We start from the raw sequence: 23,448 nt of genomic DNA on the forward strand, positions 1-23,448 counted from the left end.
GAAGATACGATTAGTATGCAAGGCTCAGCCCTGTTCCTTTGGATAGAAGTTGGCAACACCTCTTATTGAACACATTCCTGAACTTGTCAGCGATGGACATCTACAGCATGAATAACACTTTTAAAAAGTGAAGCTGGAGGACAGTGACAGATAACAAGCTGCCGCTGCTGTAAGATGCAAGCAAATATTCTTTTCTTGAAGGTTAACTGAATAGGAACAGGCTTGCTGAACAGGAAAAGAAACAAGGTGGGTGGGGAGCGTCTGCCCAGGGGACTGCGCTCATGGCTCTATCTAGCCTGCAGGACTCTTGCCTTGCCAGGCCCACCCCAGTCCTTAATCTGTGCCCCCAGACAGCTGCTGTCTGGCTAGAGCGCCCTTTGAACTATGACAACGCCTCTTGCTTGTCCTCAGAGGTGCCCAGGGAGGGACGTGGTTCTGCAGAAACCCGCCTTGTGTTGCTCCCTCCAGTTGGGAGAGCATTCCAGCACCAGTTCCTCCCTATAAAAGGTGGGAGGCCGGTATGTGCTGAGACTGCAAAAGGCAAATGGCTGTACGAGGCTCCACGTGCAGCGTAAAAAGCAGCGCCACCGTCACGTGAGCAGCAGAGAGACCGTGTCCGCGCATGCGCGAGCACCTCCTTACGGTGTCGTAGCAAGCGCTCGCCTAACAATGCCAGCCTGGGCCTTCCGTGACAGCTGCGCTTGCGCAGTGGGGCTTCCGATGTGCGCAGGCGCACCGTGCTTCTCTTCTCTCCTCTCTCTCTCCCCTCCCCCCCAACCATTTCTTTTTTTACACATGCGCAACACGCTCCCGAGTCCCAGCTCCTCAGTTGCCGGCCAAGTCGGTTCCTCTTTTCTAGTAACTTCCCCGATTCCTGACGTCATCAGCAGGCGCCGCGGCTGAGCCGGGCTGTTTCCGTTGAACTCTCCGAGAGTGCGAGAGCTGTGGCGGCGGCGGCGTCGCGGAGCGAGCGAGAGAGAGGAGGCCGCGAAGCGTGAGGCGAGGAGAGGGGAGGGTCTGCCTTTCCCAGCGTCCCCCGCGCGGCTGGGCTAACGAGTCCCGGAGGCCCCTCGGCCGCCCGTCCTCCCTCTCCCCTCCCCCCCTCCGCGCGCGCGCGCCATGTCTGAGAGCGGCGAGAGCCCTCCTGGGCCGCAGAGCCCCGACGAGACCCCCGGCCCGGCCGCCTCGGCCTCCGAGCCGCGGATCATCAAAGTCACCGTCAAAACCCCCAAGGAGAAGGAGGAGTTCGCCGTCCCAGAGACCAGCAGCATCCGGCAGGTGAGGCCGGGGACGGGGGGAGGGGCGTGGCCGGTACCACCGCGCGAGTGGGCGGGGGGGGGAATGTGTGTGAGGGGGGGAACCGGCGTCTCTTTTATTTCCACGCCCGCCCCGGGAGAGGCGAAGACGGAACCCGGCCGGCGCCCCTGCGCCGTAGTCCGTTGGCGGGCGGAGCTCTTGCCTCACCGAAGGCCTCGGAGTGACTCGGCTGCAAAGGGAGCGCGTCTCTCTCGTCGCTCTTCCAGGTGCGTTTCCTCTAACGACGAGAGAGGCGGGGAGATGGCTGGCAGCCCGGTTCTGGACGACGTGTCCGTTTGCAAGCGAGGCCCGTGCCGTTCGGAGAGGCGGACTGCCGAGCAGGCGCGCGTAGGATTGAACCGGTCGAGGAAGTCGGGGAGGCTTGGTGGTGGCAGGCGGAGAGAGCCTGGCCGGGGAAGCCCCGGAGATGCGGTGGCTTTGTCTGGGAGGGGAACACAAAGGAGCCAGGCAGATCGGCGAGGCGGGAAGGCGGGCAAGCGACCAGCCGGTTTTAAAGTGTGAAACGGGAACCTCAGGGGAAAATGTGGACTCTACAAACATAGAAGATTCTCTAGCACTTTGGTGTAACACTGCTATATAGAACACAAAAGTCCAAGCTGCGCCTAGGAGGTTAAATGTGGTAGAGGCTCTTATGTCTCTATATGGCTTCTATGCTGTTCCCTACATGGCGGTACTTTCTGACAGATTTTAAGTGCTCCTCTGTATCTTTTCATTACTTGATACTTAAACTAGCACTACAGTATGTTTTTCTGATTGTATACAGTATTCTATGTATATACATTACTGAAAAATCAGTGTGTCATTATACTTGAATATGGTAGCTGCCAAGTCATCTGAATGACTGCTTCAGTGCTTTGAATTCATTTCTTCTCAGCCTTTAATGTCTTGGACGAGTCATATTAACTAGGCCTGGTCATTTGGTAACAAAAGGCTACTGTAAAATTTTAAGATTCTAAACATACTAGCTCAAAGACAAACTTCAGAGACTAGAAGCTATGTGCTAGCAAGATCTACATTGTGTGGATAAGTATCCAATCCTTTGATCATGCAAATGGTGAGACTCCTAATCACATTGTCATTATAATGTGCTAAAGACATTGTATAGTATGTATCTGAAATCTTAATTTTTTACCGGTGTGAGAAGACTTTCTCAAACTGACACTTGGTAGTAGAGTGGCTACCTTTGTCTAGGGTTCTTCCACCTTGATTACAGTCTAGCTCATAGAGCAAGAATATGCCATTGGGATGACACTAATTTGCTACCAAACAATAATAACAGTTACACCAGTCAGTTCTGGTCATTTCATTCAGTTTATTAAAACAATGCAGTTTTGTTGCTGCTAGGAATAGGCCATTTAATATTTAAAAACAATGCAGGTACCTCTGTTCTCTCTGGAGTTGGAATTTTTAAATTGTAAGTAACTGCAGTATAGGGTCATTTTATGTACTCACTTGGTAGTAAATAAAGTCTTGCAAGTCTTTAAAAAGAGCTTGTGGATTTCAGTTTTCTTCCATTGCTATTAACACTGGACTCCTTGTAATAGGTATAAAGTGGTAAACTTTGTTTGACTCCTTGATGTACAAGGAATTTATGAACTCATGTCCACAAATGACTTGCATTTATAAATTACTTAAGTTTCCCTACTTAAAATATGCAGGATGTATATCTTGGTTATGGCTATTTTAATTAAGCTAAAACTAGTTCTACCTGAAAAACTAAGGCTTGTTATCACAAGTACTTTGTCCAGTTTAATAAACCCTTTACTATTACTTTATTTCTTGCAAGCACTTGCAAGACTTGAATTAATGATACTGGAAGCCAATTTGCATTCAACTTTTCCTCTGAATTCTGGCATATAACCCAGTTTTTGTGTATTCTTGGGAATTGCTTCCTTCAGTCTCCCCATTGTAAGTAAGAACATATGAAGGTGCCTTGTAAAAAGTCAGATAATTTGTCCATCTATTTCAATATTGTCAACGCTGCCTAGCAGTGGCTCTCTCTAGGATATCAAACGGGTCTTTTGGAGCCCTACCTTGGCATGCAAGGGATTGAACCTGGAATCTTCTGCATGCAAAGCAGTTGCTCTGTTACTGAGCCCGAATTTTATTGCTGAGCCAGAATCCTTCCAGCCACAATGCACAAGTGCTGCAGTTGTTTATGGGATATGAACAGATGAGCAGGGGGAGAACGTGGGGCATCAGTAGGAAAAATAACATAAAATCTAGATCAGAGTACATACGAAAAACCGTGAGAAAGTTCAGCTTTGGGACACATCTTTGAATAAAATCTTGAGAAATACTTGAGAGCCGTAATCCTGTTATTCCAGGTTTTCAGTTGCTGTACACCTTGGGGTACTGTTCCGGTCTCAGCTATCTTTTAAATTATGGTGGCTACCGCACTAGCACAGGAGTGGAGCCTGAAGTACTTGGATTTAAACAATTTCTGTGTAATCAGGATCCTTAGTTCATGTATAATTGGCGATACATTGATACATTTTGCCTATAATTTCAGCGCCCTTTCATATTACCATGACTAGCTCGAGAAAGGTTATGTTGATTTATCTAAAAGCAGTTCTTAAAAATGTGTCTTACTCAGTTCATGCAGAAAGGGTGACGTCACCAATCAATAGATTAGTTACTTTGATGAAATTTGCTAGTGTATTTTGGAGATGAGCTTGTGTTATGCTTATGAACCAAAACCACCAATATTCAGGGTGCTTGGTTAGCCTGTACAAGGAACAACCATTTTGTACTCTACCAAGGCATGCACAACTGCCAACACGGGCACCGCTTTCTGCCCTGGAAGGGTGCAGAACAGGCTTACGTCCAACCGCTGACATGCACAAACAGAGAGTTGCCTGTAGTATTGTTAGCTTCCATTCAGAAAACCCAAACTGTAGTCACAATACAGTCATTTCCACAGAAATTGAAGCATTTCCTCTTTGCTTAACCTGTGAAGACAGGTGTAAGTTATTGGGAAATTGATGGTCATGAGGTCTGCCTGTGGTTGCAAAATCACATAGGAATCCACAAATAAAGCATGGTGTAATTGGCCACAATGTAGCCAGTGTTTTCCTTGCTTCCACAGTATGGTGCAATGCATTGCATGTTGATGTGGGTGGACCTTTTTGCTGTTTGATGTGGTGTAGGTAGGACTCCTAATAAAGCCATACAGTACTCCCCTTCAGCAAAAATCTAATTCATGCTCCTGGACCAATAGAATTGTGTGCTGTGATGATGGCAAGGCTAGGGCCAAAGTTAGATTCCATTTTCTTCAAGAAAATTCTATTTTTTATTGATGGGAAAAGGACAATCATGATTTCCTGGAGTTGTAACTTTTCACATCCAGCTAAGCAAAATTATAGTAAAGAACAAGTGATTTCAGTCTCCACTGGATGATTCAAAGCTAAAAACTTTGTTTGGAGAAAGACTGGTATGCTTGAGTTGCAATAGTAGGTGTCCTTGGCAACATTGGTATAATCCTGATCTACTAATAGTAATCCTAACCACTAGACCTGCTGTCTGAATGTAATATAGGGCAATTGCAACCAGATAAATCATCTGATGCTTTAGAGAGTGATCTAATTAAGCATGTTTGCTTTATTTTATATATAGCAAATAAAAGTATCTTGTGTTCATTTTTTTTGTCCCAGTACCACTGTACTTTTCCAGGACAGTTTCTACATGTTATTAAATGTTTCCACATTCTTGTTTCATTGTTTGCAGACTCCTTCCAATAATATTTACATCTTTTTATTTTTTTATACTGCTGTTTACCTGCAGATCTCACGGCAGTTCACAACATAGCTTCCCTTCTCAGTGGCTTCATTATGATGATGCCAAATACTAGGTTTTTTCCTAGTTCAACATTGTTATGACTCAGTAACCAGATAAACTACCAAAAAAAAAAAGATTTTAGACAAGCATTTTCATCTTCTCCAGCTCAAAAAAAGAAATTATATAATGCTCAGGAATTTTTGCTTTCACTGAAAGTGAAATTAAAATGAATCTCCATTTTACTTTCACTTTCACTAGCAGTCTGAGGCTAAATAAGACTGGTTTGATTTAACCTCCATAGCCAGTGAGGTGAATTCAGTTAATTACTTGATTTATTTAAGGATGATAAAATCTGTCTTTAAATATGTTAAAGGAGATAGGACAGCGGTAAATAAATAAAAGTAATAATAAATAGTAAAAAATGTACAATAATTAAAAACCAGAACAATACATAATCATTCATGGCAAAGTATTCAAAAATTATACATTTGTTGTTTCAGTGTTCTTTCAAATACAAATCAGTGGCATATATGTATTATCTCACATTAAAGTTTTGAAGCTGTCAACCTTGCCTAATGTTATACTTGCATTTGGCATCCATTCATTTTTACTAACGAATTTATGGACCAGTTTCCACACCACACCACTGGGCCTGAAGTTGGGCTGGATAACCTTGGATGTGCTTGATCCACAGCCGCTCTATTCTCCCAAGAAGGCCCAAGATTGGACCTGTTAACTATGCCAACCTGGAAGTAGCATGCATATTGGTTTTGTTAGGCAGTGGGGGTTAAAAGGGGGGGCACACTGGGAAGTATCTCACCAAGTCATACCCAGAGTAGACCCATTGGAATTAATGGACCAAATTTAGTGATGTCCATTGATTTCAATAGGTTGTATCCAGCATAGTTCTGCTGGCACAACCAGTTTTAGCTGTGCAGCTAAACTTCCCTTCCCCGTCCTCTCCCCATGCACTCCCTAAATATGTTCTGGAGAACAGCAGCAGCAATTCCTCCAACTGTCTGAAGCAGCTTTGGGGGAGGGGAAGTCCATCATGTGCCATATCATATTAAAGCCTATGAAGTTCTAAAGAGATTGGTACTTTTAGTTTTGAAATATCTAAAATCTGGACTGAGCTTTTAAGGTTTTTGTGTGGCAAAACGTCATTTTTTGAAAATTTAAACCCTCATAACTCAAAAACTGGATGAGATAAAAAATAAAAAACAGAGACCCGAGACCTTCTCTTCTACTACTTTTAGGAAACTGAAACTGAAAGCAATATAAAATGGTGAGGTAAAAGTCCCTGGATCACTTGACATGGAATGACCCATTGAAAAGCCCCCAGTTACTGCAAAGTTTGAGCAGTCTCACCTCCCTGCCAAATCTGAAGGAGAATTAAATGAATAGTGATTTTCTGGAAACTGAATTCTACAGTTGATAACAGACTTGCGGTGATCTACTGGAGTAATCTGTTTCTCTACATTCCCATTGATATGTATAAACCATTTCTTAAGTATTTAGCAGCAATAACTTATAGCTAATGTGGTGTTATCTTTAAATATATATAGAGAGAAAATGTCAGTAAAATTATTCCACACTCAGGGTGAAATCCATTGTACTTTTAAGGCTATTGCTCCAACAGTACAATAATTTCTGCTTGTACAATTGGAATTTTCTCCACTCCCTTAAACACCCTCCTCCAGTCTTTTCTAAGATTTCCTTCAACCCTGGATTAATGTTGGACGTGTTATCCCCTTAATGTATTTGTGCATACTTATAATACTACATATCTTATCTTTAAAAGACATCTGAAGGCAGCCCTGTTTAGGGAAATTTTTAATATTTAATGCTGTATTGTTTTTAACATTCGATTGGGAGCTACCCAGAGTGGCTGGGAAAACTCAGTCAGATGGGCAGGGTATAAATTTATTATTATTATTATTATTATTATTATTATTATTATTATTGCTACTACTACTACTCTGATACATTGGTAATGCTTAGAAGAAGTGTATTAAATAAATTAATCCTGAGAATGAAATTATGCACTCTTTTCCAGTTCAAGGAAGAAATCTCGAAGCGTTTTAAAGCTCACACTGACCAACTTGTGTTGATATTTGCTGGAAAAATTTTAAAAGATCAAGATACCTTGACCCAGCATGGGATCCATGATGGGCTTACCGTTCACCTGGTCATCAAAACACAAAACAGGTAGGCTGGGGGGGTATTATCTCCTGTTCAGTTATTCGTGGTTACTTCCATCTGTGACAGTCTTGGTCAAGTTGAATTGCTAAAGAATTGTATTTAATTTAAAGCAATAGAACAAAACAAAGCCAGTAAAAGGTTGGGTTGCTGCAAATGGCAAAGGTATCTTTATGTATCTTATATCTGTGTGTGCTTCCTGTGTAGTCTGAACTCTTGGCAGTTTGTGTAAAATTTCCGGGTGCATTTGGCTCTTCCTGCAGAAGTCATGCTTTCTCACCACTCATGTCCCATTGTAGAACTGAAGGGGTTGGTCAGTCTCAGTCTCTCTATCTGCCAAGTTGTCTATGTTACTTTTGCTTAAGGAGTGAAAGTGTGATGAAGAATAGGCAGATTCCAGAGAAACTGGGCAAAATACAACAGTTCACAAGCAGACAACATTGGATAAGCCTTCAAAATCCGTCAGCCAGGTGCAAAATGCGCCTATTGGCCACTTGCAACCAAGTGAAGATACCTGGGCACTAGGATGGCACCTGACATCTTCACCATCTGGAGGCACATGCCTGGGGATCCTTGGATCTTCACTCTTTTCACACACTAGCAACACATCCTGTAGAAATCTATTCGTTATATTTTATCTGCGCAATCAGAAACTGAACAGAATTGTTCTTGCCAATAAGTGCAAGAACGTAGTCTTGTTAACTCTAAGTTCTTGCACTTAACTGACAAATTTTAATAAGCTACCATGTCCAGATGGTATCATAATCTGTTTGAGTTCACACGGACAAAACTTGACCTGCAAGTTTCTCCTAAAATTTGCTTCTGTAACACATTACTGGAAAATAGCCATTGAAACACTGATCTTTAGAAGCAGATCAAGGAAGCAACAGTCCAGTTAGTTTTGTATCAGCACTGAGTAAATTGGTGGAAAGAATTATTAACGGTTCATTTTTAGGCACACAGAAGAACATGGTTTGCTATGGAAGAATCAGCATGGTTTGTCCAGAGGGAAATCCTCGCTCAGCATGCATTTGGAGCTCTTTGAAAGTGTCAGAAAACATGTAGTTAAGGATGATCCTGCAGACTTTAGTTATTTGGCTTTCCAGAAGATGTAATGATGGCCACTGGTATAGATGGCTTTAAAAGGGATGATGTACAGTGGTGCCCTGCAAGACGAATGCCTCGCAAGATGGAAAACTCGCTAGACGAAAGAGTTTTCCGTTTTGGAGGTGCTTCGCAAAACGAATCTCCTATGGGCTTGCTTCGCAAGACGAAAATGTCTTGCGAGTTCCTGCGGGGTTTTTTTCTCCCCCCCCCTTTTCTAAGCCGCTAAGCCGCTTATCAGCTGATCTGATAAGCTGATAAATCGCTAATAGCGCTAATCCGCTAATCCGTCAATGGGCTTGCTTTGCAAGACAAAAAAACCTCTAGACGAAGAGAATCACAGAACGGATTCTTTTCGTCTTGCAAGGCACCACTGTATAGCTATTGACAGCTGTTAGTAATGATGCCTATATGAAACCTCTGGATTTGCTGGAGAGAGGCAGTGGGAGAGAAACTTGCTTTCTTGTCTTTATTGTGGACCTCCTAGAAGCATCTGGTTAGCTATTGTGGGAAAACAGGATGCTAGGGTGACCCTTTGGACTGATCCAGCAGAGTTCTTATGATCACGAATGGCCAGGATTTCAGCAACATTAAGAGCTACTTTCCACATTTCACCCCAACACGTGCACTTAATATTGCGTTGGAAAGATTGTGTATCTTGGAAGGGATGAAGACTACAGGAGTGCCACTTGTGGTGACATCCTGTTACCATCATCTGCATCATTAGGAGATGTGCTTGTAATAAATAGCACAAAATCACTATATGCATCATTTGTACTTTCCCCCAATACAGTTGGTCATATTTATGTAGGAAAAAATAATTTATAAAGTCTGGTGTCACACAAGTGGAAGCCCACTTGCACAACAATATTTATTCTTCCTTTCTCCAGCCCCGCCCACCCTTTCACAGAAATTGAGTCTACTTGCTTGTGGACACAATTGGGCAAGACCCTTTCCTCTTCTCACATGGTGGAGGAGGAGGAGAGGGAAGGGGAACATACAAACCCAAAGCTGGCTGTGGTTCATTCACTGTCATTTAAAACATAGCTAGGGTCATCTGAACTAGGCCTTTAAAACCCACACAAGGATTCACCAGTCTCTTGTTGGCATCCATCTGTCTCAAGAGACAGTGGACGAGTCAAACCGTTGGAGAGTTCTAGCACTTGCTTTGGTTCTTAAGACACAAGTTTTTCTCTGTCCTTCCTACCAACACTTAATGGTCACACAACTCAGCCTTGTAAGTAAATAACACATACTTCCTTTGATATGTAAAATATTTTGCATTCATTAGGCTGATTGAAAGCCAATTTTATGCAAATGCATCCAATAAGCCTGGTAAATATTTAGAACTGGAGTGTCAGACAAATGCAGTTCTGTGAGTCAGCTCGACTCACGACGAGATATTTGACCACCAGGAAGCATTTGTGTTTGAAAGATTACTAGTCCAAGAGTAGCATCAAGACAGATTGACTGGCTTCTAAATTCAATAATCTAGGGAAGAACGGCAAGCAACCCAAGCTGTTTCATGTTGGACATGAGTTAGCTGAGAAAAAATGCCTCTGCTATTTCAAAAAGCAGATCTGGGCTTTGAGGAATTTTCATTTTCCACATGGAAAGAATCAGGAGCCTGGGATATATTCCACTCTGTGTTTACTGCCTTTTAAAAGCTTTGCTGTGTCTGTATGAGAAATGAGCCCCAGGAGCAAGAATCCTTCTGGAGTATTTTTCTTAGCAGGCTGGCTAGACAGCAATCCTTTCCTGCTGTTGCATCATGTCACAGCTATTCCAACAATTGTAATACTAATCAATTAAGCAATGAGCTGCAGCAAACATTGGATGTACTCAGAGTACACCCATTGAAATTATTAGATAAGGCTAACTTAGGTCTCTTAATTTTATTAGGTCTACTCTGAGTAGGACACAACAAATTAGTCTTATAGCTTGGAAACTTGCCACATAATTTTGCTTGTAAGTTGAATAGTGTTTTGATACTGTAGCACCACCATTCCCCGCATGTTGAGGAAAGTGGCTAATTGAAGTGCTAGATTTCCTTTGCCAGTGTTGATTTCACAATCATCCTTTAGTTTCTCTAGCTAAATTTGAATGGTTAAGTTATTTTTTTTCCTGGTGTCACCAAACCAGATTGTATCGAAAAAAGAAAGCCAGGTAATCCAATAATGAAAAGAGAATATTGGAGCTAGTTAGCATGTAACTTTGAGTTTGGTAACAATGACTTTTCAACTAGCTTGTGAAATAGTGCAGATGATTACGTGAATGCAAATACTATTTGTCTTCCAGCCCTGAACCTCTGATAAACATTACAGAGACCTGGCAAACAGTCTATTCATAGAATCATAGAATCATAGAAGAGTTGGAAGAGACCACAAGGGCCATCGAGTCCAACCCCCTGCCAACTTAGAAGCTGATCTAAGTTTTTAGTGCTCTTGCTTTCATCTTTGTTTTTCTGGCCAGTATATGCTACTTGCATATAAAAGTAGGAGGCCTCTAATACAATAACTACAGACTACAGATGCCTGTTGAACTAATAATAAATAATAATAAAAAAAATTATTTATATCCTGCCCTCTCCAGCTGAAGCCGGGCTCAGGGCGGCTAACAACAATAAAATAATACAACATTCTAAAATCATTTCATTATAAAATTAATTCAAATCAAATTGATAGCAACCATTGGGCTAGAGTTCTGTGAAGATTGCCAAAGGAGGGAGTCAGGCTGTGCCCTGGCCAAAGGCCTGGTGGAACAACTCTGTCTTGCAGGCCCTGCAGAAAGATGTCAAGTCCTGCAGGGCCCTAGTCTCTTGTGACAGAGTGTTCCACCAGATTGGAGCCACAGCCGAAAAAGTCCTGGCTCTAGTTGATATATTCTAACTGATATATTCTCATTTAACCACGGGTTATTAAGAGCTGGTAATGGGTTGGTGCAAAGGTTTACAGCCCTTTTTAGTCCATGGCTCCCTTGACCAACTATTGCTAGATTTGCTAGATATATTGCTAGAATTGCTAGATATTTGTAAATTGGCCTTTCCAATAATTCTTTCTGCAGAACCCCATGGGGCTCAGGAGCCCAGTTATGTCACCCCTTGCCTGCAGACCTGGCAGCCTCTCACCCTTTTTTGAACACCCTCCCTTGTGGAGTGTTCCCTCCGCCTCCTCTCTCCTCTTCTTGGGAGTCCTCTGGGCAGCCGCTCTTAGCTGCACCCCTCTGCCCCAAAGAAAGGTGCCACCACACACTGCCCCACAGGAGCCTGGGAAGAGGTTGCCCTCCAGCCTTAGTGACCCAGCGAAGACTGGCCAAAGGTGGATGTAAGGCCAGCACCTTACCTTGGGAGGCAGCAGCGGATGCTGCCAGGCCTGCATGGTGGAAAGGCTCTCCTTCAGCACCGGGCACTCAGCTCCCAGGCCTTGCAGACAGTAAGCACAAGAAAGTCCAGTGTGGCCATGCCTGCCTGCCCATCAAGCCTTCCACTTGTCCATCCATTCCCAAAAACAAGGACTGGCGGAATGGCTGGCTGGGCTCGCTTGCTTACTCCAAGGCTGCCTCAGCTCCTGGTAACCAGCACCTCCTGGCCAGCCCAGAGGCACCATTCGCCTTCTGAGCTTGAGGCCAGGGCTGCTGCAACAAAAAGCTGTGCAAGACTTTGGGAGGCAGAGACACGAGAAGGCATCAGAGGAGGGAAGGAAGGAAAGGGGGACAGAGGCCAGTGTTGCCCGCGGCACCCCTGACCATCATTTAAGGCACCCTAGGGTGCCATGGCACACTGGTTGAAAACCACTGGGTTGGTGTGTCATGTGCTGTACACCAATAGTCATTAACTTTTTCAGACCAAGGGCTTCTCTTTATCAGCACCAGACTGTATACTCTTACATATTGAAATAAAGCTACTAAGTATATTCCTCTCTGTAGTAGGACCACATGCAAACAATGGAATCTTCTCCGTGCAATGATCAAAAGTAAACTAGCTGTAGTCTCCTTTGCATTTGGCTACCTTATCCCCGTTTGTTTTTGCCTTCACTTTCATCTTAAGGAAAAACCCTAACAGCGAACAAAATGTTGGTGGTACTTAACTCGTGTGACTTGTTTTAGGTTGGAATACAACCTACATATTGGTCCTGACCCACTTGCTGAAGACCAGCCTACTACTAGAAGACACTTTACCATCTCATTTCCTCATTTGTAGTGCATTTCTTCTCCCGTGATAGGCAAAAAATAGAGCCCTGCGTTTAATTTTATGTTCAGGAAATAGTATAGAAGTGATCTATTAAAATATGAATGAATAGTTCTGGTTTAATAGTTTGTGTTTAACACAACTGTAAAATGAGAGGATTGAATTGCTAGATATTTGTAAATTGGCCTTTCCAATAATCTTTTTCTTTTGAATCTCCTTTAAATTTCCTCATTTGTTGAAGTGTTCTTGTTCTGTATGTCTTTAGATCACATGACAATTCAGCTCAGCAAACAACTACTGCAGGGAGTACTGCTACCACAACAGCATCCACCAGTAGCTCTACAAATTCAACAAACACCAGCCCTTTTGGTTTGGGTAAGGCTCCATAGTGTTCTACAGCTTCTTGAATGAGAATGCTGCTTTTCCTAACGTAGTTCGGTTGTTTCAATCGTACAAATAACTTTTTCAAACATATTTATCTTGCTATAGCTATATTTTTCAAGTAAAATTTATATTTGTATTTTTTATAGAAGCTGTTTCTTACTAGTTTTTAGTGAGTAGCCATGAGACTGAACGTAATCTTTTCTCACCTTTAAATAAGGAGCTGTAGAAAAATCTTCTGGGTAGCTTAAGAGAATAAGAAGATGGGTGTTTTCCAATTGAGCTCTAGCTGGATATGATTATACTTCTGGATTACTAGATACATGTGTTCTCTTGAGCGAATAGATGTGTGTAGTCCTAGGAATAAATGGTTCTAGGTTCAGTTGAATGCCTTCCTGGAGTCTGTAGTGAAATCCAGTGGTATCTACCAATGGATCAAACACTGCAAGTGGAAGAGAGTTCCTCTCTTAAGGCCGTCCCCAGAAGGTCTTCTGGGGTGTTTGTTTTTCTTTCTTCTTGTTAAAAGTCACAAATAAATATAAACAACAATAAACAGGTTCGGAGTGCACAGGAGATTAGAGAGGAATGAGAAACCCCATTGTACGAGTGGAGGTCTGATTGCACAACATTGGAGGTGTGCGTACAACTGTACATGTTTCAAGCTGTACTTTTCCAGACAGTCAATGGAATGGCCCTAGGCCAGGGGAGAGCTTGCTACTGTGTTCCTGCTCTCCTTCTGAGCACATTCTGCAGGACATACTGTGCGAACAGGACTAGTGAATATCAGGTTTCAATAAAAGGTGTTAGTTTTTTGAGTTGTCAAGACAACTGTAAAGCACTAATTAATAGTACTGAATGGCCCAGTGTAGCTTTTTCACTGAATAAAGGAAAACAAATGATAAACTCTACATCTTCTCACAAGTAGAAGGAGGATCTAATTAGCAGTTCAAAATATCAGTGGTAAACTGCTTTTAATACAGCTTAGGGTCAGATTAGTTATTACCAAGTTATTCTAGGCATCAATATACCAATGCCCCAAATCTGAGTACTAAAATCAGAGTATGTTTGGAATAAATTGTATAATTTTTGGCCGTTTTGTACAATCCACCTTGATTTACTTCATTGCCAAAGTATGTTCAGTGCTGTATGAAAGAATTGGTGCTATGAGTTCTTAACATGTAATTAATGTAGGTGGGAGAAAACTTTGGTGCAAATGTTTGGCTTCATTCAGTTAGTTTGAGATGTTCTGTTTGATAACGGATAGAGTGTATTGAATGTCCAAGAAAAGATAGAAGTTAAAACAGGAATTTTGTGGAGGGAGAGAGAGCTCCACTAGAAGTTTTTTCAATATTTAACCCTTCAAGAGATACATTCTGAATCAAAAGGATTGGAGCTTGCTTTTTAAAACTAACAGAATATGCCTTTTTATATATTTGAATATTGAGAGAAGATTAAGAACAGCAACGCCTTTTCTTCATGTAAAACTGAACAAACAAGTGTGTTGTATTGAATATTGTAACCCTAGATCAAATGTGGGTAAAAGCAAATTGCTGTCACAATAAAATTAGGGAGGGGAAGAGAATCCTTATTTATTTTTATTACATTTCTATCCTTGTTTCCTTTTGTGAAACACAAGGCGTACATGGCGTTTCCATGCAGTCACTGACCAAGACCTAGGCTAGCTTCAGCAAAATTGCCGCATCATGGGTATACAGACCAGGCTGCAGGGGACCTATGCAAAACTTCCCCTCTCCAGAATTAGTTCTGATAAAAAAAAAAACTTCTGGTAGATAACCTTTATAGGGTGTTATTGAAATATTTAAATACTTAGCATGCAGTCAGTTTTATCAGTGTCCTAGTCCTTATTTTCAGTAGACTTATTAGTTAGCCAATACTTCATAATACAAGTTGTCAATCAGTTGAATATGAAAACTAACACGGGGATAGAGTATTTTGGGGGTGTTGCTGCTAGAAAATGGTTTCTGTTGTTTTATGATACGAGAAACATTTGCACAAATAGAAACTGATCTAAGAACATGTTTAGAAAGTGCATTTTCTTCTTTCTCTCCCCCCACCCCCAGGTGGTCTTGGAGGACTTGCAAGCCTGAGTAGCCTAGGCCTGAACACATCAAACTTCTCAGAATTACAGAGTCAAATGCAACGACAGCTCATGTCCAATCCAGAGATGATGGTTCAGATTATGGAGAATCCCTTTGTTCAGAGCATGCTTTCAAATCCAGACCTAATGCGACAGTTAATTATGGCTAATCCTCAGATGCAGCAGTTGATACAGCGAAATCCAGAGATCAGCCATATGCTTAATAATCCAGATATAATGAGACAGGTATGTGAATAGTTGATCTATAAAGAAGGTGTTTGCAGTTTGTATACTGATTCATCTCTACACACTACAAATTCTGTGACATGTTAAACTGCTGAAACATTTGCTAAGAGTGTTTTTCTTGTTTTGCTACTTTCCCAAATTAAAAACTTACTTTCAGTTGACTTTTCAAACCATTTAGCCCAGTAATGTCAACTATGGCTGGCTGTGACTCTCCCAAGTTCTTAGGCAGAGGCATTTTCCAGGTCTGCCTACCTGAGATCCTTTAATTGGATTTGCCACAGATTGAACCTGGAAACTTATGCAAAACATGTGCTCTGCCATTGAACTAAACAGGTTAAGGCCCAGCACCATTCATCCTGACCATGTTGGATGATCATCCATGAATTCCTAAACAATATTGCCATGAATGTGCACTCCTCCATCTCCCCTGCTAATATTCTTAGCTTCTTTATCGACTTTTAAGAGAGAGTTGTCCACTTCAGACATAGTGGAGTACCCTGGCTTAATGCAAGGTAGCGTCTGCACTGCTAGTATGTGGCAAAAAGAAGGAATGTAAAGTGCCAAACTTGAGGTAGCGCCTGTTATATTTTAACTACACTGTATACCTAGCGGTTCGAAAGCACGTCAAAGTGCAAGTAGATAAATAGGTACCACTCTGGCGGGAAGGTAAATGGCGTTTCCGTGTGCTGCTCTGGTTCGCCAGAAGCGGCTTAGTCATGCTGGCCACAGACCTGGAAGCTGTACGCCGGCTCCCTTGGCCAGTAAAGCAAGATGAGCGCCGCAACCCCAGAGTCCGCGACTGGACCTGATGGTCAGGGGTCCCTTTACCTTTACTTTTACCTTTACCTTTATATTCAGCAATTGGAAGAGCCATACAGCCAATTCCATGCATCCAGGGGAGCTTTGGACTTAGATTTGCTCAAATACTTTTGAAACTGACTAATTAAAAAAGAAAAGAAAAGCTTAATACCAGCTGGGTTGTAAACATTTCTTTAAAAATATGTCCACTCTACATTTGCAAGCCTCTGAGCACCCCTAAAGTAGCTCATTGGACCCCAGTCTTAGACCTTTAAGAATAGTTGTATTTCTAATGTGAACTATTTTATTTCCCAGACTTTAGAACTTGCTAGAAACCCTGCAATGATGCAAGAAATGATGAGAAACCAGGACCGTGCCTTGAGCAACCTTGAAAGTATACCTGGTGGTTATAATGCTTTGCGACGCATGTATACAGATATTCAGGAGCCAATGCTCAATGCAGCACAAGAGCAGGTGAGGAGGACTGGGGGTGAGGGCCCAAGCTGAGTTAAAGTGTTTTACCTCAGGTACAAATAAGGATTTGTCCCTGCTTGGATTCTTTCTTTCTTTTTTTTAACCTTTGTTTCATTCAGAGCTGCTGCCAAAAACAGCAACCATGTGTTGAGTGCTCTTCCCACTCCCTGTAATATTTCAGTAGATTTGACCTTTGCCATTTCCCTGCCAGCCACAGTCAGTGATGTGGACTGGGGATGGGAGAACATAAGACATGATTTCATTATCTGTTAAATTTATACTTGCTCTCAAAGGAGTCCTGGGTGACCAACTTACGATAAAACAATAGAGTTAAAAATAAAATCAAGCAGGTAATGAAGCTTCTTGACATCTAACAGTGTCTAAATGTTATATATGATGGGGGAGAATGATCACAAGGCTGCTGTTTTACAGCTACAGCCCAATAGTTCTGGTCTAAGGTGAAGAAATGGTTCAACTTTAAATATGTTATTTTATTTCCTTGGTGCTTCAACAGCTTTGGAGTATAACATTCTGCTTTAAAAAAATGATGGTGGTTCACTTAAGTTACATCAGATCATGGGTCAGACTAAAAGTCTGTCTAGTCCAGCCTTGTGTTCTCACTGTGGTCAAGCAGGTATTCGTAGGAAGCTTGCAAGCAGGCCAGGAGTGCAGCAGCACTCTCCCACGTGTGTTCTCCAGTAACTGGCACTCACAGGCCGACTCCCCCTGACAGTGGGGGTGGCAAGTAACCATCATGGCTAGTAATGATATAGCCTTATTTTCCATATACTTGTCTAATCTCCTTTTAAAGCCATCCAAGCTGATGGTCATTACTATATCTTGTGAGACTGAATTCTATAGCTTAACTCTGTGGATGGCCAGAATCTTTCAGCTTTCAGCTTCGTTGGATGGCCTTCATTGGAAGTTCTCGAAAATGACTAAAAATGTTGCTGAATGTTTTGCCTTCAGATACATGCCCTGCTCCTCAGTTGCTTGTTCAGATGGTGTAAGGTGCTCCATGTAGACAACATCTGGGGACTACAGGTTTCCCATCTGTAACTTAAACTGCACCAGGCAAGGAAGTGTCCCAAATTAGTTTTGAAGGGTAGCTCATAGTAGGACTCTAAAAGAAGAAGAAAACTCATTACAGGCCTTATTGGCTGCTTATGGTGTGCTGTAGGAACTATAAAATAATGGGACCGCTAATCTTGACCATGGCCACTACAAAATCTTGCACTGTGGTCTTGAGCAAGCTGTTGGCAACTCTTCCAAGGACCACAGTTCTTTTACAAGCAGCAAAGCAGTCATGGTCATGCACCTAAGTGTGTATTCAGGGACTGCTCCAAAGCAAGTTCTGTGGAATAAGAATGCTTCTCCTTAATCCTGTTTATCCATAAGCACTTTTCTTTTGTAGTTTGGGGGCAACCCATTTGCTTCATTAGTAAGCAATTCATCAGGTGGAGACAGCCAGCCATCTCGCACAGAAAACCGAGACCCATTGCCAAATCCTTGGGCTCCTCCGTCCACCACACAGAGCTCCCCAAACAATAGCAGCAACAGCGGAGACAGTGGGGGAGGCAGCAGTGTTGGAAGCAGCAGCACTGGAAACACAGGGCAAAGCTCAACAATGCCGAATTTGGGACCAGGTCTAGGAGGTATGTTCACTACATGGCAGTTATATTGGCTTCCTTGCAAAATGATAGCCCCCAAGGGCATGGCTGTTAGCTCTTTTCTCAATTCGGTTTGGACTTCAGCTTCAATTATGAGTTAAATGTAACATTTCAAGGTATAATGGCTACTGTCCACTACAAAGCAGCCACAATTTGTTGGCTTTTCTTTTTGCTGTTGACATGTGTGTCACTTTGTTAACTCACAACTGGTACCGCATCCCTGAATTGCTGAAAGTTGTCTCCTCCTCTTTAAAGCTGGCATGTTCAACACACCCGGAATGCAGAGCTTGTTGCAGCAAATAACAGAAAACCCACAGTTGATGCAGAACATGTTGTCTGCCCCCTACATGAGAAGCATGATGCAGTCATTGAGCCAGAATCCTGATCTTGCGGCCCAGGTAAGTCCTGACGTGCATAAAGATTTGGAATGCAGTGTTGTTGCTGGTATGGTATCCTATCCTGGACATCTACAAATATATTTTTCCAAGTCTCTCATTTTATCCAAATTGTCATTCTGGAAGGGCTGTAGCTCAGAGTTAGAGAGTATGGTTCAATCTCTCTGACATCTCCAGGTCAGGATAGGAATGTCCGCTGTCTGAAGCCTTGAAAAGTGGCTGCCAGTGATCAGAGCCAGGTTGACCAATGGTCTGATTTGGTATAAGGCGCATCCTATGTTCCAACATACTGATGGGATGTTACTGGATTACTGGTTGTAGCTGGAGGTTATTCCAAAGCTTTTTGCTCCTTGGATAAATTGATGTAGACAAGCTTTGTAAACAGGATAAACTTGTACATAGCCAGATCACCACCAGCAACAAAAACTACAGCCACACTGGCTCCCAGATTGTAGACATTATACTTGTGGATGTTTGCACATCCCACTGGTCAGTCCGTCCCGTTTTAAACCGTATAACATCAACACAGTTGTGCAGATTCTCTGAACTGTCTCCTAACTATCCCGTGACTGACAACTTCCGTTTTGTTGCTCCTGACTTCTGGCTGCTCTTGGGACTACTGCTACTAATTGCCTTTTCTAGCAGCTCTAGTCAACTGTTTTTTTGTTTTTTTTTGTTTTTGTTTTTAATCTATCCTGCTTTTCAAGATAACTCCTTACAAAGTAGCTTACAAAACTCAAAAGCAGTACCGCGTCTTGCCCTGCTTGGGGGCCTTTTCTCCTGCACTTCAAACTGCATCCTGTAGCTCATTTTTGGTGGTTGGATGTTTGTCTTTCTGAACAGCCAGCAAAATGTGCTGAAGGATCAGGTTGGAGGGAACAAAAGCTGAACCTTGCTAGTACATAACCCTCACCCCACCCTCTGCACCCCTGGCTCCCTTTTTGTTGTTGTTCTTTTTCTTTGGCTGTGCTTAATTTTGTAAACTGCTGTCAGACACCCATCATATTGAAGCGTATGTATGGGAAAGCCTTGATCAGAAACCAGCTTTTCAATACCAGGCATGTGTGAAGCACTAGTATCAGAATAATGCTTCTGAGTATATGCCCAGTGAGCATGTCTCACCGTTGAGTAAATGTAGCTAGTGGCACACAGAGCAGAGTGGTAGGGAGAGGAAAACAGATTGCTGGCTTGGTTTAGGGGCAGTTAGGAGGAGCGGAAAAGGAAAACTGAAGTGGCTAGCAGGCTTGGGGACACTGGAGGAGAGAGAAGTATGGCTGCTCACTGCAGTTAATTGATGGAAGGGAAGGTTTTTAAGTTGACTGAGGCATGTTGTCAATATGAGAAGGGTGTGTGTGGCTGCTTGGGGAATTTGAGGGGTGGGCTGGATGGAGGAATGAGAATAAGCAAGCTTTGATCCTACCTGTAAGGCTGCCAATTTCTGGTGGTGTTTTTAATTCTGCAGCTTTTTACAGATAAAATACTCACTTATCCCTACAGATGATGCTGAATAACCCTTTGTTTGCTGGGAATCCTCAGCTTCAAGAGCAAATGAGACAACAAATTCCAACTTTCCTTCAACAAGTAAGCCACCTATTAGGTTCTTATCACAATTCTTTCCTTAAAATGATTCCATTCTTAATCCTAAATGGTTACAAAGGTTGCAAACCACTTTGTGGTTGCAAAGGTGTAGAACCATCATGCAACCACCCAAAGCATTTTACTGGTCTCCAGGGGTTCATGCATTTGCACATATTTCTATAACCAATTGTTACCAAATGATCATTTTGACATGTCTGCACATGTATGACGCATCACTTGTTTCTCTTAATAGATGCAGAACCCAGATACGTTATCTGCAATGTCAAATCCTAGAGCTATGCAAGCTTTGCTACAGATTCAGCAAGGTTTGCAGACTCTAGCAACAGAAGCACCAGGACTTATACCTGGGTAAGAGTTGGCAAGATTTTTTATTTTCATAGTCTGACTATAAGTTTGCACCCATAACATTGATGTACTAAGCTGCTAGCAATTTAAGAGTTTGGCTTCTGAATTGGTAACTAATTTTTAGTAAGGAATAATTTGAGATTCTGATTTCATGAAGAATTTGATACTTGGGTGTTCCTTATTTGTGTTACAAATAAAATTCTTGTTTCTGGTAAACCGAGGCACGATTCTTACCTCTCGGGTATAAACAACTTGAATGTGTCTTCTATATTGTGCAGATTTAACGCTGGAATAGCTGGATTAGGAAACTCTGGTTTAGGAAGTGCTGGATTAGGGAGCACTGGCCTTCCTACTGCAACAGCCGTGCCCACTTCCGTCCCAAGTGAAACGACAAGTCCAGCATCAGGAACTGGTGAAACTGGACACCAGCAGTTTGTTCAGCAGATGTTGCAGGCTCTTGCTGGAGCCAACGCTCAGGTAACATAGTAGATTGTTATGTTTTTATTTCTCTCCTATTGTATCTCTAAAATAAGCAATCAACATATACAGCTTTCAAGTCTATTCACCAAGAAAGCTTCAAGTTTTGTTGATGAAACACAGTGGTGCCTCGCAAGACGAAAATAATCCGTTCCGCGAGTCTCTTCGTCCAGCGGTTTTTTCGTCTTGCGAAGCAACCCTATTAGTGGATTAGCGCTATTAGCGGCTATTAAAGGCTTAGCGGCTTAGAAAAAGGGGGGGAAGCGGGAAAAAAATCGGAACACTCGCAAGACGTTTTCGTCTTGCAAAGCAAGCCCATAGGGAAATTCGTCTTGCGAAGCAGCTCAAAAACGGAAAACCCTTTTGTCTAGCGGGTTTTCCGTCTTGCGAGGCATTTGTCTTGCGGGGCACCACTGCATTACCTTTTGTCTTCTAAACCACTGTCTTATGTAAAGGGCCCTTTGCTCAAGATTCTGCTTAATCTTTGGGTTCTACTAGTATCCTAGGACCCTGACTACCTCCCTGAAAGATGTGTCCCCATTTCCCATGAGATGGCTGGACTTTCCTTCTTGCTGATGAAGTCCAAGTAGCATTGTATTCCTTGATCTAAAATATATAGGCATATCTGAAGTCTGGTGCCTAAACCTCAGCTTCAGGAACTAATTGAAATACTTGTTAGCCCCAGTGAAAATATCAATGTCAATGTCCTCAGAATAGGGGGGAACCTTTGAATCCTTATAACTTTGAAACCTGTCCATCCTTCAACTGCTTCAATATTTTTCATTTCAGCCTGTTTAGAAAAATAGTTATTTGCAAAAAGACTGGCTGAATTTATTTTTTTCTAACTTTGGCTCCTTCTTTAGTTTTGCATGTTGGGTAGACATGTTTGTACGGAAATAACACCAATTTATATTTTTATCTTTTTAGCAATTACAAAATCCAGAAATCAGATTTCAGCAGCAACTGGAGCAGCTCAGCGCAATGGGCTTTTTGAACCGCGAAGCAAACCTACAAGCTCTAATAGCAACAGGAGGTGATATCAATGCAGCCATTGAAAGGCTACTGGGTTCCCAACCATCATAGCAACATTTCTGAAACTTGAAAAATGTAATTTATTTTTGATAACAGCTCTTAAATCTTTAAAATACCAGCTTTATTTCATTCTGACTCTTGGGAATTGTCTTGTTCTAACTAAACCCAGTCTGATGCATTAAGGTGGAGTGCAGTAGTTTTCTTCGAACAGTGGGAATCAATGCTTTTCACTTGGTTGTTGCATGCATCAAACACTTCTTCATTCTGCATTTATTGTGATTTTTTTAAAAATGGAAATTGCTTATACAGTTGGGTGACCAGGTTTTATCTGACCTTCAACTGTCCAATTTAGTTGCTTCTTAAACATTAGCCTTTGATAGTAATTTATGTAGAATACAAATTAAAGAGGAAACTAATTGAAGCTATGATTTGTGGGTACATATTGCTTATTGTGACTTGGCATGTCTCTCTTGCTAGGAAAATGCTGTAAGATTTATACCACTTGATTTAGCTACTTTCTTGCTCTTTTGTCTCTATAAAAAAAATGTATAACACGGAAACAATATTTTTCCAAGCAAATCTTCATCTCGAAGCCAGAATAAGTGAAAGACATGAGACACCGCCAATGGAGTAGAATCTTACAGCATCTTTAGCAAGTATCTCTTAGCAGAAGTGCTTTGGCAAATTCTTTTAAAATACTAGGATTGCTGACCTGATCTTTACAACTGTACAGAAACCTGCATTGTAACATTGTCTCAAATATTCACAAGGATTGATTGTAAATTACCTTCGTCTTTGTGCAGATTGAAGGGGCACAGCCTTTTGCTCTGAAACTGCTTTTGCCTAAAGCTCTTTGGCTTCCCCCTTGAGATTCTAACTTGCATTATGATTTGTAATTGGACGCATACTTTCACTGACACTGTCATGTGATATTCTAATTACTTTTAACCACCATGTAAAAATACTGTATATCTTTTGGGTTTTTATTGGTAGTTATTTCTCTTGTGCACAGGTAATAAATGAATTAAACTTCTTTGTGAGCAATTATTTGCAGTCATTTTATCCCTAGCGGCAGAAATTCAAGTCACCGTATTAAAGGCTGGGACCATCTTTGTTCATCTTGCCCTTAACAGTAACTTGCATTTGGAGTTCTTTTCAATACGCTATGATGAAGATTATTGTCATAAAGCAGGCCTCCCTCACTGGTGTGAGCTCCTAACATTCTGCCAAACATTTTTTAAAACTGTTACTAAGGGCTCCATGTAGGCATTTCTGATGTTCTATACCAGCAGATGTGTTCCTGAATCCTTTTCTTTGGAGACCCTTAAACCACAGGAAAGATGGTTTTTA

General features: G+C 42.0%; 1 protein-coding gene and 1 long non-coding RNA gene across 2 annotated transcripts in view; one reads left to right on the top strand and one right to left on the bottom strand.

The window, feature by feature from the left end:
* Positions 1-23,448, bottom strand: part of LOC309542799 — a 390,515-nt gene that overhangs the window by 71,469 nt on the left and 295,598 nt on the right. The gene's annotated exons all lie outside the window — the stretch shown is intronic.
* On the top strand, positions 830-23,131 carry UBQLN1 (ubiquilin 1). Its single transcript, XM_082241584.1, has 11 exons — positions 830-1,278; positions 7,151-7,302; positions 12,849-12,958; positions 15,046-15,308; positions 16,422-16,580; positions 17,995-18,235; positions 18,506-18,648; positions 20,143-20,226; positions 20,477-20,592; positions 20,868-21,066; positions 21,994-23,131. The coding sequence occupies exons 1-11, from the start codon at positions 1,120-1,122 to the stop codon at positions 22,147-22,149; spliced, it is 1,782 nt and encodes a 593-aa protein (XP_082097710.1). The 5' UTR covers positions 830-1,119; the 3' UTR covers positions 22,150-23,131.

Source organism: Podarcis vaucheri (genome assembly GCF_965113315.1).
Source record: "Podarcis vaucheri genome assembly, chromosome: 11".
Classification (NCBI taxonomy): Eukaryota; Metazoa; Chordata; class Lepidosauria; order Squamata; family Lacertidae; genus Podarcis; species Podarcis vaucheri.

Coding starts and splice junctions, on each gene's coding strand:
- UBQLN1 (XM_082241584.1), top strand. CDS start 1,120: ATGTCTGAGAGCGGCGAGAGCCCTCCTGGGCCGCAGAGCCCCGACGAG. Junction 18,649..20,142: donor ATCCTGATCTTGCGGCCCAG/GTAAGTCCTGAC, acceptor TTATCCCTACAG/ATGATGCTGAATAACCCTTT. Junction 21,067..21,993: donor TTGCTGGAGCCAACGCTCAG/GTAACATAGTAG, acceptor TTATCTTTTTAG/CAATTACAAAATCCAGAAAT.